Source organism: Oncorhynchus mykiss, unplaced genomic scaffold (genome assembly GCF_013265735.2).
Source record: "Oncorhynchus mykiss isolate Arlee unplaced genomic scaffold, USDA_OmykA_1.1 un_scaffold_300, whole genome shotgun sequence".
Lineage (NCBI taxonomy): Eukaryota > Metazoa > Chordata > Actinopteri > Salmoniformes > Salmonidae > Oncorhynchus > Oncorhynchus mykiss.
This window is the reverse complement of record NW_023493750.1, coordinates 17,501-31,800: the sequence shown is the minus strand read 5'-3', so window position 1 is coordinate 31,800 and position 14,300 is coordinate 17,501. Positions and strand designations below refer to the sequence as shown.

General features: G+C 44.6%; 1 protein-coding gene across 1 annotated transcript in view; it reads left to right on the top strand.

Moving 5' to 3' along the window:
* The window catches only part of LOC110514272 (adhesion G protein-coupled receptor L3-like), a 165,673-nt gene that overhangs the window by 137,457 nt on the left and 13,916 nt on the right, over window positions 1-14,300 (top strand). The window contains exons 7-8 of the mRNA XM_036973729.1: window positions 3,118-3,342; window positions 3,434-3,598. Of these exons, the coding sequence (XP_036829624.1) occupies window positions 3,118-3,342; window positions 3,434-3,598 (390 nt within the window). The remainder of the gene's footprint in view (window positions 1-3,117; window positions 3,343-3,433; window positions 3,599-14,300) is intronic.

The following is a 14,300-nucleotide window of genomic DNA, read 5'->3' as shown; positions in this document are numbered from 1 at the left end:
ATTAACCCTGTAACCATCCAGAATTAACCCTGAAACCATGCAGAATTAACCCTGTAACCATCCAGAATTAACCCTGTAACCATGCAGAAATAACCCTGTAACCATCCAGAATTAACCCTTCAACCATGCAGAATTAACCCTGTAACCATCCAGAATTAACCCTGTAACATGCAGAATTAACCCTGTAACCATGCAGAATTAACCCTGTAACCATGCAGAATTATCCCTGTAACCATCCAGAATTATCCCTGTAACCATGCAGAATTGTGAGGGAGGGAGGGAATGAGGGAGGGCGAGAGGGAGGGAGAGAATGAGGGAGGTAGGGAGGGAGAGAGGGAAGAAGGGAGGGAAGGAGGGAGAGAGGGAGGGAGAGAGGGAGGGAGGGAATGAGGGAGGGAGGGAATGAGGGAGGTAGGGAGAGAGGGAGAGAGGGTTGAGAGAGGGAGGGAGGGAGGGAATGAGGGAGGGAGAGAGGGAGGGAGGGAGGGAATGAGGGAGGGAGGGAGAGAGGGAGGGAGAGAGAGAGGGAGGGAGGGAATGAGGGAGGTAGGGAGGGAGGGAGAGAGAGAGGGAGGCAGGGAATGAGGGAGGTAGGGAGGGAGAGAGGGAGGGAGGGAATGAGGGAGGTAGGGAGGGAGGGAGAGAGGGAGGGAGGTAGGGAGAGAGGTAGGGAGAGAGGTAGGGAGGGAGGGAGAGAGGGAGGGAGGTCGTATGGCGTTTGGGGACAGGAACATTCCAATGACTACAACCCTGTGTGGGAACAGAACAGAACAGAACAGAGCAGAGCAGAATGGTTGAAGAGAAAATAATGTACTTAGTTGATGAAAGAAACGGTGGAGTGGAGGGGTTAGGGTGTAACCCAGAAGGAGTGGAGGGGTTAGGGTGTAACCCAGAAGGAGTGGAGGGGTTAGGGTGTAACCCAGAAGGAGTGGAGGGGTTAGGGTGTAACCCAGAAGGAGTGGACGGGTTAGGGTGTAACCCAGAAGGAGTGGAGGGGTTAGGGTGTAACCCAGAAGGGGTGGAGGGGTTAGGGTGTAACCCAGAAGGAGTGGAGGGGTTAGGGTGTAACCCAGAAGGAGTGGAGGGGTTAGGGTGTAACCCAGAAGGAGTTGGAGGGGTTAGGGTGTAACCCAGAAGGAGTGGAGGGGTTAGGGTGTAACCCAGAAGGAGTAGATGGGTTAGGGTGTAACCCAGAAGGAGTGGAGGGGCTAGGGTGTAACCCAGAAGGAGTGGAGGGGTTAGGGTGTAACCCAGAAGGAGTGTAAGGGTTAGGGTGTAACCCAGAAGGAGTGGAGGGGTTAGGCTGTAACTCAGAAGGGTTGGAGTGTAGGGGTTAGGGTGTAACCCAGAAGGAGTGGAGGGGTTAGGCTGTAACTCAGAAGGGTTGGAGTGTAGGGGTTAGGGTGTAACCCAGAAGGGTTGGAGTGTAGGGGTTAGGGTGTAACCCAGAAGGGTTGGAGTGTAGGGGTTAGGGTGTAACCCAGAATGGTTGGAGTGTAACCCAGAAGGGTTGGAGTGTAGGGGTTAGGGTGTAACCCAGAAGGGTTAGAGTGTAGGGGTTAGGGTGTAACCCAGAAGGGTTAGAGTGTAGGGGTTAGGGTGTAACCCAGAAGGGTTGGAGTGTAGGGGTTAGGGTGTAACCCAGAAGGGTTAGAGTGTAGGGGTTAGGGTGTAACCCAGAAGGGTTAGAGTGTAGGGGTTAGGGTGTAACCCAGAAGGGTTAGAGTGTAGGGGTTAGGGTGTAACTCAGAAGGGTTAGAGTGTAGGGGTTAGGGTGTAACCCAGAAGGGTTAGAGTGTAGGGGTTAGGGTGTAACCCAGAAGAAGTGGAGTGGAGCGGTTAGGGTGTAACCCAGAAGAAGTGGAGTGGAGGGGTTAGGGTGTAACCCAGAAGGAGTGTAGGGGTTAGGGTGTAACCCAGAAGGGTTAGAGTGTAGGGGTTAGGGTGTAACCCAGAAGGGTTAGAGTGTAGGGGTTAGGGTGTAACCCAGAAGGGTTAGAGTGTAACCAATAAGATATGACAGAATGTTAATTTCATAACCAGCGTTCAATGGTTTCAATTAAATTATGAAAGAATTTCTCAAATGTCCCCATTTTTTTTACCCCCCCCCCCCCCCAGAACAACAGTTTAGTACGTTCCTTTTACCCCCCCCCCCCCCCCAGAACAACAGTTTAGTACGTTCCTTTTACCCCCCCCCCCCAGAACAACAGTTTAGTACGTTCCTTTTACCCCCCCCCCCCCCCCCCCCCTAGAACAACAGTTTAGTACGTTCCTTTTACCCCCCCCCAGAACAACAGTTTAGTACGTTCCTATCTGAACAGTTACACCCCACTGCATTTTCTTTATCTATTCCATTGTTTCCTCCACACCAACCAGGACTAGTACATTATCTTCTTTCTCTAACTCATGTATCTCCCTCCCTTCACTCATTTGTCTCTCTCCCTCTCCTTCTCTTTCCTCTCTCTCTCCTTCTCTCTCTCTCTCTCTCTCTCTCTCTCTCTCTCTCCTCTCTCTCCTCTCTCTCTCCTTCTCTCTCCTTCTCTCTCTCTCTCTCTCTCTCTCCTCTCTCTCTCCTCTCTCTCTCTCCTCTCTCTCCTCTCTCTCTCCTTCTCTCTCCTTCTCTCTCTCTCTCTCTCTCCTCTCTCTCCTTCTCTCTCTCTCCTTCTCTCTCCTTCTCTCTCTCTCTCTCCTTCTCTCTCTCCTTTTCTCTCCTTCTCTCTCCTCTCTCTCCTCCTCTCTCTCTCCTTCTCTCTCTCCTTCTCTCTCCTTCTCTCTCCTTCTCTCTCTCCTTCTCTCTCTCCTTCTCTCTCTCCTTCTCTCTCCTTCTCTCTCTCTCTCTCTCCTTCTCTCTCTCCTTCTCTCTCTCCTTTTCTCTCCTTCTCTCTCCTCTCTCTCCTTCTCTCTCTCTCCTTCTCTCTCTCCTTCTCTCTCCTTCTCTCTCCTTCTCTCTCCTCTCTCTCTCCTTCTCTCTCTCTCCTTCTCTCTCCTCTCTCCTTCTCTCTCTCCTTCTCTCCATTCAGACTTCCTTCCTTCCTCCACCACAACAGTTCCTTCTTCTCTTGTTTCTCTAATTGGATCATCTCTCTCTCATCTCTCTCTCTTTCTCTCTCCGTCCAGACTTGGTTCCTCCAGTCATCCACGGGCCTCCCAAAGTCCCCTCCTCCTCTTCCTCCACCAGTCGGACCACGACCACCCGGTCTCCTCCCTACTATACCACGGCGCGACCAATCCTCACCACCTTCCCCGGTCAACGGTCCCGGACAACCACGACCGTGCGGAACCCTGCCGGTGGTGGCGTGGTCGTCCCCGGCGATAACCAGATCCCAGAGATCGTTAACCCCGGTAACGGCCATTAACGGAAATGAACTCGTTCTGTTCCAATGTGTTATCGTATAATAATTGTACCTGTTTTTAACATGTACATCTCCGGTAGGTAACGGACGGTCGGTTCCAGCCATGGGTGTTCCCCCTCTGCCTCCCCAGCCCCCGGTCATACCCCCCCAGGACCACTGCTCCCCCAGGGTGACAGCTGAAGTGTCCTGGCCCAGAACCCAGCAGGGACAGATGGCCAAGCAGCCCTGTCCTGTAGGGACACTAGGTAACTACAGCCCTGTCCTGTAGGGACACTAGGTAACTACACTACTAACTACAGCCCTGTCCTGTAGGGACACTAGGTAACTACAGCCCTGTCCCGTAGGGACACTAGGTAACTACACTACTAACTACAGCCCTGTCCTGTAGAGACACTAGGTAACTAGACTACTAACTACAGCCCTGTCCTGTAGGGACACTAGGTAACTACAGCCCTGTCCTGTAGGGACACTAGGTAACTACACTACTAACTACAGCCCTGTCCTGTAGGGACACTAGGTAACTACAGCCCTGTCCCGTAGGGACACTAGGTAACTACACTACTAACTACAGCCCTGTCCTGTAGAGACACTAGGTAACTAGACTACTAACTACAGCCCTGTCCTGTAGGGACACTACTAACTACAGCCCTGTCCTGTAGGGACACTAGGTAACTACAGCCCTGTCCTGTAGGGACACTAGGTAACTAGACTACTAACTACAGCCCTGTCCTATAGGGACACTAGGTAACTACAGCCCTGTCCTGTAGGGACACTAGGTAACTACAGCCCTGTCCTGTAGGGACACTAGGTAACTAGACTACTAACTACAGCCCTGTCCTGTAGGGACACTAGGTAACTACAGCCTTGTCCTGTAGGGACACTAGGTAACTACAGCCCTGTCCTGTAGGGACACTAGGTAACTACAGCCCTGTCCTGTAGGGACACTAGGTAACTAGACTACTAACTACAGCCCTGTCCTGTAGGGACACTAGGTAACTACAGCCCTGTCCTGTAGGGACACTAGGTAACTACAGCTCTGTCCTATAGGGACACTAGGTAACTACAGCCCTGTCCTGTAGGGACACTAGGTAACTACAGCCCTGTCCTGTAGGGACACTAGGTAACTACAGCCCAGTCAGATATAATACATGCAGTATATTATAGTAATTACATCTACAGATATACAGTAGTTACTACAGTCAGATATAATACATGTAGTATATTATAGTAATTACATCTACAGATATACAGTAGTTACTACAGTCAGATATAATACACACAGTATATTATAGTAATTACATCTACAGATATACAGTAGTTACTACAGTCAGATATAATACATGTAGTATATTATAGTAATTACATATACAGATATACAGTAGTTACTACAGTCAGATATAATACATGTAGTATATTATAGTAATCTACAGATATACAGTAGTTACTACAGTCAGATATAATACACGCAGTATATTATAGTAATTACATATACAGATATACAGTAGTTACTACAGTCAGATATAATACATGTAGTATATTATAGTAATCTACAGATATACAGTAGTTACTACAGTCAGATATAATACATGTAGTATATTATAGTAATTACATCTACAGATATACAGTAGTTACTACAGTCAGATATAATACATGTAGTATATTATAGTAATTACATCTACAGATATACAGTAGTTACTACAGTCAGATATAATACATGCAGTATATTATAGTAATTACATATACAGATATACAGTAGTTACTACAGTCAGATATAATACATGTAGTATATTATAGTAATTACATATACAGATATACAGTAGTTACTACAGTCAGATATAATACATGTAGTATATTATAGTAATCTACAGATATACAGTAGTTACTACAGTCAGATATAATACATGTAGTATATTATAGTAATTACATATACAGATATACAGTAGTTACTACAGTCAGATATAATACATGTAGTATATTATAGTAATCTACAGATATACAGTAGTTACTACAGTCAGATATAATACATGTAGTATATTATAGTAATTACATCTACAGATATACAGTAGTTACTACAGTCAGATATAATACACACAGTATATTATAGTAATTACATCTACAGATATACAGTAGTTACTACAGTCAGATATAATACACACAGTATATTATAGTAATTACATCTACAGATATACAGTAGTTACTACAGTCAGATATAATACACACAGTATATTATAGTAATTACATCTACAGATATACAGTAGTTACTACAGTCAGATATAATACATGTAGTATATTATAGTAATTACATCTACAGATATACAGTAGTTACTACAGTCAGATATAATACACGCAGTATATTATAGTAATTACATCTACAGATATACAGTAGTTACTACAGTCAGATATAATACATGTAGTATATTATAGTAATCTACAGATATACAGTAGTTACTACAGTCAGATATAATACATGTAGTATATTATAGTAATTACATATACAGATATACAGTAGTTACTACAGTCAGATATAATACACGCAGTATATTATAGTAATTACATATACAGATATACAGTAGTTACTACAGTCAGATATAATACACGCAGTATATTATAGTAATTACATATACAGATATACAGTAGTTACTACAGTCAGATATAATACACGCAGTATATTATAGTAATTACATCTACAGATATACAGTAGTTACTACAGTCAGATATAATACACACAGTATATTATAGTAATTACATCTACAGATATACAGTAGTTACTACAGTCAGATATAATACACACAGTATATTATAGTAATTACATCTACAGATATACAGTAGTTACTACAGTCAGATATAATACACACAGTATATTATAGTAATTACATCTACAGATATACAGTAGTTACTACAGTCAGATATAATACACACAGTATATTATAGTAATTACATATACAGATATACAGTAGTTACTACAGTCGGATATAATACATGTAGTATATTATAGTAATTACATATACAGATATACAGTAGTTACTACAGTCAGATATAATACATGTAGTATATTATAGTAATTACATATACAGATATACAGTAGTTACTACAGTCAGATATAATACATGCAGTATATTATAGTAATTGCATGTTTTTTATACAGCAGAATCAAGAATTGGGACCAGGGTTAGGGTTGGGGTGTTTAAGTCCTTGTAAAAAGGTAGTTGGGATCAGGATTAGGGTTGTGGTGTTTAAATCCTTGTAAAAAGGTAGTTGGGATCAGGATTAGGGTTGTGGTGTTTAAATCCTTGTAAAAAGGTAGTTGGGATCAGGATTAGGGTTGGGGTTGTCCTTGAAAATAAGGACAATTCCACACTCACTGGAAATAGTCTTTATAAATTCACATCCTTTCCAGCAGTAAATACTATTTCCACCCAGTGCAGGTTTTTCATGTTCCAGACAGCAGACAATAAGTGTTTGACTAACACTACACACACGGAGCTTCTGTTATTTAAACAATGGAACAAGTGGGTTTCTGTCTGCGCTTGTCTTTTCTTTAGAGCGTGGGTTGTTCTCTGTTAGAGCCTGGCTTTAAATTCTGTTAGAGCGTGGGTTGTTCTCTGTTAGAGCCTGGCTTTAAATTCTGTTAGAGCGTGGGTTGTTCTCTGTTAGAGCCTGGCTTTACATTCTGTTAGAGCGTGGGTTGCTCTCTGTTAGAGCCTGGCTTTACATTCTGTTAGAGCGTGGGTTGTTCTCTGTTAGAGCCTGGCTTTAAATTCTGTTAGAGCGTGGGTTGTTCTCTGTTAGAGCCTGGCTTTAAATTCTGTTAGAGCGTGGGTTGTTCTCTATTAGAGCCTGGCTTTAAATTCTGTTAGAGCGTGGGTTGTTCTCTGTTAGAGCGTGAGTTGTTCTCTGTTAGAGCGTGAGTTGTTCTCTGTTAGAGCGTGAGTTGTTCTCTGTTAGAGCGTGAGCTGTTCTCTGTTAGAGCGTGTGTTGTTCTGTTAGAGCGTGAGTTGTTCTCTGTTAGAGCGTGGGTTGTTCTCTGTTAGAGCCTGGCTTTAAATTCTGTTCGAGCGTGGGTTGTTCTCTGTTAGAGCCTGGCTTTAAATTCTATTAGAGCGTGGGTTGTTCTCTGTTAGAGCCTGGCTTTAAATTCTGTTAGAGCGTGAGTTGTTCTCTGTTAGAGCCTGGCTTTAAATTCTGTTAGAGCGTGGGTTGTTCTCTGTTAGAGCCTGGCTTTAAATTCTGTTAGAGCGTGGGTTGTTCTCTATTAGAGCCTGGCTTTAAATTCTGTTAGAGCGTGGGTTGTTCTCTGTTAGAGCGTGAGTTGTTCTCTGTTAGAGCGTGAGTTGTTCTCTGTTAGAGCGTGAGTTGTTCTCTGTTAGAGCGTGAGCTGTTCTCTGTTAGAGCGTGAGTTGTTCTGTTAGAGCGTGAGTTGTTCTCTGTTAGAGCGTGGGTTGTTCTCTGTTAGAGCCTGGCTTTAAATTCTGTTAGAGCGTGGGTTGTTCTCTGTTAGAGCCTGGCTTTAAATTCTATTAGAGCGTGGGTTGTTCTCTGTTAGAACCTGGCTTTAAATTCTGTTAGAGCGTGAGTTGTTCTCTGTTAGAGCCTGGCTTTAAATTCTATTAGAGCGTGAGTTGTTCTCTGTTAGAGTCTGGCTTTAAATTATGTTAGAGCGTGGGTTGTTCTCTGTTAGAGCGTGAGCTGTTCTCTGTTAGAGCGTGAGTTGTTCTCTGTTAGAGCGTGAGCTGTTCTCTGTTAGAGCGTGAGTTGTTCTGTTAGAGCGTGAGTTGTTCTCTGTTAGAGCGTGAGTTGTTCTGTTAGAGCGTGAGTTGTTCTGTTAGAGCGTGAGTTGTTCTGTTAGAGCGTGAGTTGTTCTGTTAGAGCGTGCGTTGTTCTGTTAGAGCGTGCGTTGTTCTGTTAGAGCGTGAGTTGTTCTGTTAGAGCGTGCGTTGTTCTCTGTTAGAGCGTGAGTTGTTCTGTTAGAGCGTGCGTTGTTCTCTGTTAGAGCGTGCGTTGTTCTCTGTTAGAGCGTGAGTTGTTCTGTTAGAGCGTGCGTTGTTCTCTGTTAGAGCGTGAGTTGTTCTCTGTTAGAGCGTGAGTTGTTCTCTGTTAGAGCGTGAGTTGTTCTGTTAGAGCGTGAGTTGTTCTCTGTTAGAGCGTGAGTTGTTCTCTGTTAGAGCATGAGTTGTTCTGTTAGAGCGTGAATTGTTCTCTGTTAGAGCGTGAGTTGTTCTCTGTTAGAGTGTGAGTTGTTCTCTGTTAGAGCGTGAGTTGTTCTCTGTTAGAGCGTGAGTTGTTCTCTGTTAGAGCGTGAGTTGTTCTCTGTTAGAGCGTGAGTTGTTCTCTGTTAGAGCGTGAGTTGTTCTCTGTTAGAGCGTGAGTTGTTCTCTGTTAGAGCGTGCGTTGTTCTGTTAGAGCGTGAGTTGTTCTCTGTTAGAGCGTGCGTTGTTCTGTTAGAGCGTGAGTTGTTCTGTTAGAGCGTGAGTTGTTCTCTGTTAGAGCGTGAGTTGTTCTCTGTTAGAGCGTGAGTTGTTCTCTGTTAGAGTGTGAGTTGTTCTCTGTTAGAGCGTGCGTTGTTCTCTGTTAGAGCGTGAGTTGTTCTCTGTTAGAGTGTGAGTTGTTCTCTGTTAGAGCGTGAGTTGTTCTCTGTTAGAGCGTGAGCTGTTCTCTGTTAGAGCGTGAGTTGTTCTGTTAGAGCGTGAGTTGTTCTCTGTTAGAGCGTGAGTTGTTCTCTGTTAGAGCGTGAGTTGTTCTGTTAGAGCGTGAGTTGTTCTGTTAGAGCGTGAGTTGTTCTGTTAGAGCGTGAGTTGTTCTGTTAGAGTGTGAGTTGTTCTGTTAGAGTGTGAGTTGTTCTCTGTTAGAGCGTGAGTTGTTCTCTGTTAGAGCGTGAGTTGTTCTCTGTTAGAGCGTGAGTTGTTCTGTTAGAGCGTGAGTTGTTCTGTTAGAGTGTGAGCTGTTCTCTGTTAGAGCGTGAGTTGTTCTGTTAGAGCGTGAGTTGTTCTGTTAGAGCGTGAGTTGTTCTCTGTTAGAGTGTGAGCTGTTCTCTGTTAGAGCGTGAGCTGTTCTCTGTTAGAGCGTGAGTTGTTCTCTGTTAGAGCGTGAGTTATTCTGTTAGAGCGTGAGTTGTTCTCTGTTAGAGCGTGAGTTGTTCTCTGTTAGAGCGTGAGTTGTTCTCTGTTAGAGTGTGAGTTATTCTCTGTTAGAGCGTGAGTTGTTCTGTTAGAGCGCGAGTTGTTCTGTTAGAGCGTGAGTTGTTCTCTGTTAGAGCGTGAGTTGTTCTGTTAGAGCGTGAGTTGTTCTGTTAGAGCGTGAGTTGTTCTGTTAGAGCGTGCGTTGTTCTGTTAGAGCGTGCGTTGTTCTGTTAGAGCGTGAGTTGTTCTGTTAGAGCGTGAGTTGTTCTCTGTTAGAGCGTGAGTTGTTCTGTTAGAGCGTGAGTTGTTCTGTTAGAGCGTGAGTTGTTCTGTTAGTGCGTGAGTTGTTCTGTTAGAGCATGCGTTGTTCTCTGTTAGAGCGTGCGTTGTTCTCTGTTAGAGCGTGAGTTGTTCTGTTAGAGCGTGCGTTGTTCTCTGTTAGAGCGTGCGTTGTTCTCTGTTAGAGCGTGAGTTGTTCTGTTAGAGCGTGCGTTGTTCTCTGTTAGAGCGTGAGTTGTTCTCTGTTAGAGCGTGAGTTGTTCTCTGTTAGAGCGTGAGTTGTTCTGTTAGAGCGTGAGTTGTTCTCTGTTAGAGCGTGAGTTGTTCTCTGTTAGAGCATGAGTTGTTCTGTTAGAGCGTGAGTTGTTCTCTGTTAGAGCGTGAGTTGTTCTCTGTTAGAGTGTGAGTTGTTCTCTGTTAGAGCGTGAGTTGTTCTCTGTTAGAGCGTGAGTTGTTCTCTGTTAGAGCGTGAGTTGTTCTGTTAGAGCGTGAGTTGTTCTCTGTTAGAGCGTGAGTTGTTCTGTTAGAGCGTGAGTTGTTCTGTTAGAGCGTGAGTTGTTCTGTTAGAGCGTGAGTTGTTCTGTTAGAGCGTGCGTTGTTCTGTTAGAGCGTGCGTTGTTCTGTTAGAGCGTGAGTTTTTCTGTTAGAGCGTGCGTTGTTCTCTGTTAGAGCGTGAGTTGTTCTGTTAGAGCGTGCGTTGTTCTCTGTTAGAGCGTGCGTTGTTCTCTGTTAGAGCGTGAGTTGTTCTGTTAGAGCGTGCGTTGTTCTCTGTTAGAGCGTGAGTTGTTCTCTGTTAGAGCGTGAGTTGTTCTCTGTTAGAGCGTGAGTTGTTCTGTTAGAGCGTGAGTTGTTCTCTGTTAGAGCGTGAGTTGTTCTCTGTTAGAGCATGAGTTGTTCTGTTAGAGCGTGAATTGTTCTCTGTTAGAGCATGAGTTGTTCTGTTAGAGCGTGAATTGTTCTCTGTTAGAGCGTGAGTTGTTCTCTGTTAGAGTGTGAGTTGTTCTCTGTTAGAGCGTGAGTTGTTCTCTGTTAGAGCGTGAGTTGTTCTCTGTTAGAGCGTGAGTTGTTCTCTGTTAGAGCGTGAGTTGTTCTCTGTTAGAGCGTGAGTTGTTCTCTGTTAGAGCGTGAGTTGTTCTCTGTTAGAGCGTGCGTTGTTCTGTTAGAGCGTGAGTTGTTCTCTGTTAGAGCGTGCGTTGTTCTGTTAGAGCGTGAGTTGTTCTGTTAGAGCGTGAGTTGTTCTCTGTTAGAGCGTGCGTTGTTCTCTGTTAGAGCGTGAGTTGTTCTCTGTTAGAGTGTGAGTTGTTCTCTGTTAGAGCGTGAGTTGTTCTCTGTTAGAGCGTGAGTTGTTCTCTGTTAGAGCGTGAGTTGTTCTCTGTTAGAGCGTGAGTTGTTCTCTGTTAGAGCGTGAGTTGTTCTCTGTTAGAGCGTGAGTTGTTCTCTGTTAGAGCGTGAGTTGTTCTCTGTTAGAGCGTGCGTTGTTCTGTTAGAGCGTGAGTTGTTCTCTGTTAGAGCGTGCGTTGTTCTGTTAGAGCGTGAGTTGTTCTGTTAGAGCGTGAGTTGTTCTCTGTTAGAGCATGCGTTGTTCTCTGTTAGAGCGTGAGTTGTTCTCTGTTAGAGTGTGAGTTGTTCTCTGTTAGAGCGTGAGTTGTTCTCTGTTAGAGCGTGAGTTGTTCTCTGTTAGAGCGTGAGTTGTTCTCTGTTAGAGCGTGAGTTGTTCTCTGTTAGAGCGTGAGTTGTTCTCTGTTAGAGCGTGAGTTGTTCTCTGTTAGAGCGTGAGTTGTTCTCTGTTAGAGCGTGCGTTGTTCTGTTAGAGCGTGAGTTGTTCTCTGTTAGAGCGTGCGTTGTTCTGTTAGAGCGTGAGTTGTTCTGTTAGAGCGTGAGTTGTTCTCTGTTAGAGCGTGCGTTGTTCTCTGTTAGAGCGTGAGTTGTTCTCTGTTAGAGTGTGAGTTGTTCTCTGTTAGAGCGTGCGTTGTTCTCTGTTAGAGCGTGAGTTGTTCTCTGTTAGAGTGTGAGTTGTTCTCTGTTAGAGCGTGAGTTGTTCTCTGTTAGAGCGTGAGCTGTTCTCTGTTAGAGCGTGAGTTGTTCTGTTAGAGCGTGAGTTGTTCTCTGTTAGAGCGTGAGTTGTTCTCTGTTAGAGCGTGAGTTGTTCTGTTAGAGCGTGAGTTGTTCTGTTAGAGCGTGAGTTGTTCTGTTAGAGCGTGAGTTGTTCTGTTAGAGTGTGAGTTGTTCTGTTAGAGTGTGAGTTGTTCTCTGTTAGAGCGTGAGTTGTTCTCTGTTAGAGCGTGAGTTGTTCTCTGTTAGAGCGTGAGTTGTTCTGTTAGAGCGTGAGTTGTTCTGTTAGAGTGTGAGCTGTTCTCTGTTAGAGCGTGAGTTGTTCTGTTAGAGCGTGAGTTGTTCTGTTAGAGCGTGAGCTGTTCTCTGTTAGAGCGTGAGCTGTTCTCTGTTAGAGCGTGAGTTGTTCTCTGTTAGAGCGTGAGTTATTCTGTTAGAGCGTGAGTTGTTCTCTGTTAGAGCGTGAGTTGTTCTCTGTTAGAGCGTGAGTTGTTCTCTGTTAGAGTGTGAGTTGTTCTCTGTTAGAGCGTGAGTTGTTCTGTTAGAGCGCGAGTTGTTCTGTTAGAGCGTGAGTTGTTCTCTGTTAGAGCGTGAGTTGTTCTGTTAGAGCGTGAGTTGTTCTGTTAGAGCGTGAGTTGTTCTGTTAGAGCGTGCGTTGTTCTGTTAGAGCGTGCGTTGTTCTGTTAGAGCGTGAGTTGTTCTGTTAGAGCGTGAGTTGTTCTCTGTTAGAGCGTGAGTTGTTCTGTTAGAGCGTGAGTTGTTCTGTTAGAGCGTGAGTTGTTCTGTTAGTGCGTGAGTTGTTCTGTTAGAGCATGCGTTGTTCTCTGTTAGAGCGTGCGTTGTTCTCTGTTAGAGCGTGAGTTGTTCTGTTAGAGCGTGCGTTGTTCTCTGTTAGAGCGTGCGTTGTTCTCTGTTAGAGCGTGAGTTGTTCTGTTAGAGCGTGCGTTGTTCTCTGTTAGAGCGTGAGTTGTTCTCTGTTAGAGCGTGAGTTGTTCTCTGTTAGAGCGTGAGTTGTTCTGTTAGAGCGTGAGTTGTTCTCTGTTAGAGCGTGAGTTGTTCTCTGTTAGAGCATGAGTTGTTCTGTTAGAGCGTGAGTTGTTCTCTGTTAGAGCGTGAGTTGTTCTCTGTTAGAGTGTGAGTTGTTCTCTGTTAGAGCGTGAGTTGTTCTCTGTTAGAGCGTGAGTTGTTCTCTGTTAGAGCGTGAGTTGTTCTGTTAGAGCGTGAGTTGTTCTCTGTTAGAGCGTGAGTTGTTCTGTTAGAGCGTGAGTTGTTCTGTTAGAGCGTGAGTTGTTCTGTTAGAGCGTGAGTTGTTCTGTTAGAGCGTGCGTTGTTCTGTTAGAGCGTGCGTTGTTCTGTTAGAGCGTGAGTTTTTCTGTTAGAGCGTGCGTTGTTCTCTGTTAGAGCGTGAGTTGTTCTGTTAGAGCGTGCGTTGTTCTCTGTTAGAGCGTGCGTTGTTCTCTGTTAGAGCGTGAGTTGTTCTGTTAGAGCGTGCGTTGTTCTCTGTTAGAGCGTGAGTTGTTCTCTGTTAGAGCGTGAGTTGTTCTCTGTTAGAGCGTGAGTTGTTCTGTTAGAGCGTGAGTTGTTCTCTGTTAGAGCGTGAGTTGTTCTCTGTTAGAGCATGAGTTGTTCTGTTAGAGCGTGAATTGTTCTCTGTTAGAGCATGAGTTGTTCTGTTAGAGCGTGAATTGTTCTCTGTTAGAGCGTGAGTTGTTCTCTGTTAGAGTGTGAGTTGTTCTCTGTTAGAGCGTGAGTTGTTCTCTGTTAGAGCGTGAGTTGTTCTCTGTTAGAGCGTGAGTTGTTCTCTGTTAGAGCGTGAGTTGTTCTCTGTTAGAGCGTGAGTTGTTCTCTGTTAGAGCGTGAGTTGTTCTCTGTTAGAGCGTGCGTTGTTCTGTTAGAGCGTGAGTTGTTCTCTGTTAGAGCGTGCGTTGTTCTGTTAGAGCGTGAGTTGTTCTGTTAGAGCGTGAGTTGTTCTCTGTTAGAGCGTGCGTTGTTCTCTGTTAGAGCGTGAGTTGTTCTCTGTTAGAGTGTGAGTTGTTCTCTGTTAGAGCGTGAGTTGTTCTCTGTTAGAGCGTGAGTTGTTCTCTGTTAGAGCGTGAGTTGTTCTCTGTTAGAGCGTGAGTTGTTCTCTGTTAGAGCGTGCGTTGTTCTGTTAGAGCGTGAGTTGTTCTGTTAGAGCGTGAGTTGTTCTCTGTTAGAGCGTGCGTTGTTCTGTTAGAGCGTGAGTTGTTCTCTGTTAGAGCGTGAGTTGTTCTCTGTTAGAGTGTGAGTTGTTCTCTGTTAGAGCGTGAGTTGTTCTCTGTTAGAGCGTGAGTTGTTCTCTGTTAGAGCGTGAGTTGTTCTCTGTTAGAGCGTGAGTTGTTCTCTGTTAGAGCGTGCGTTGTTCTGTTAGAGCGTGAGTTGTTCTGTTAGAGCGTGCGTTGTTCTGTTAGAGCGTGAGTTGTTCTGTTAGAGCGTGAGTTGTTCTCTGTTAGAGCGTGCGTTGTTCTGTTAGAGCGTGAGT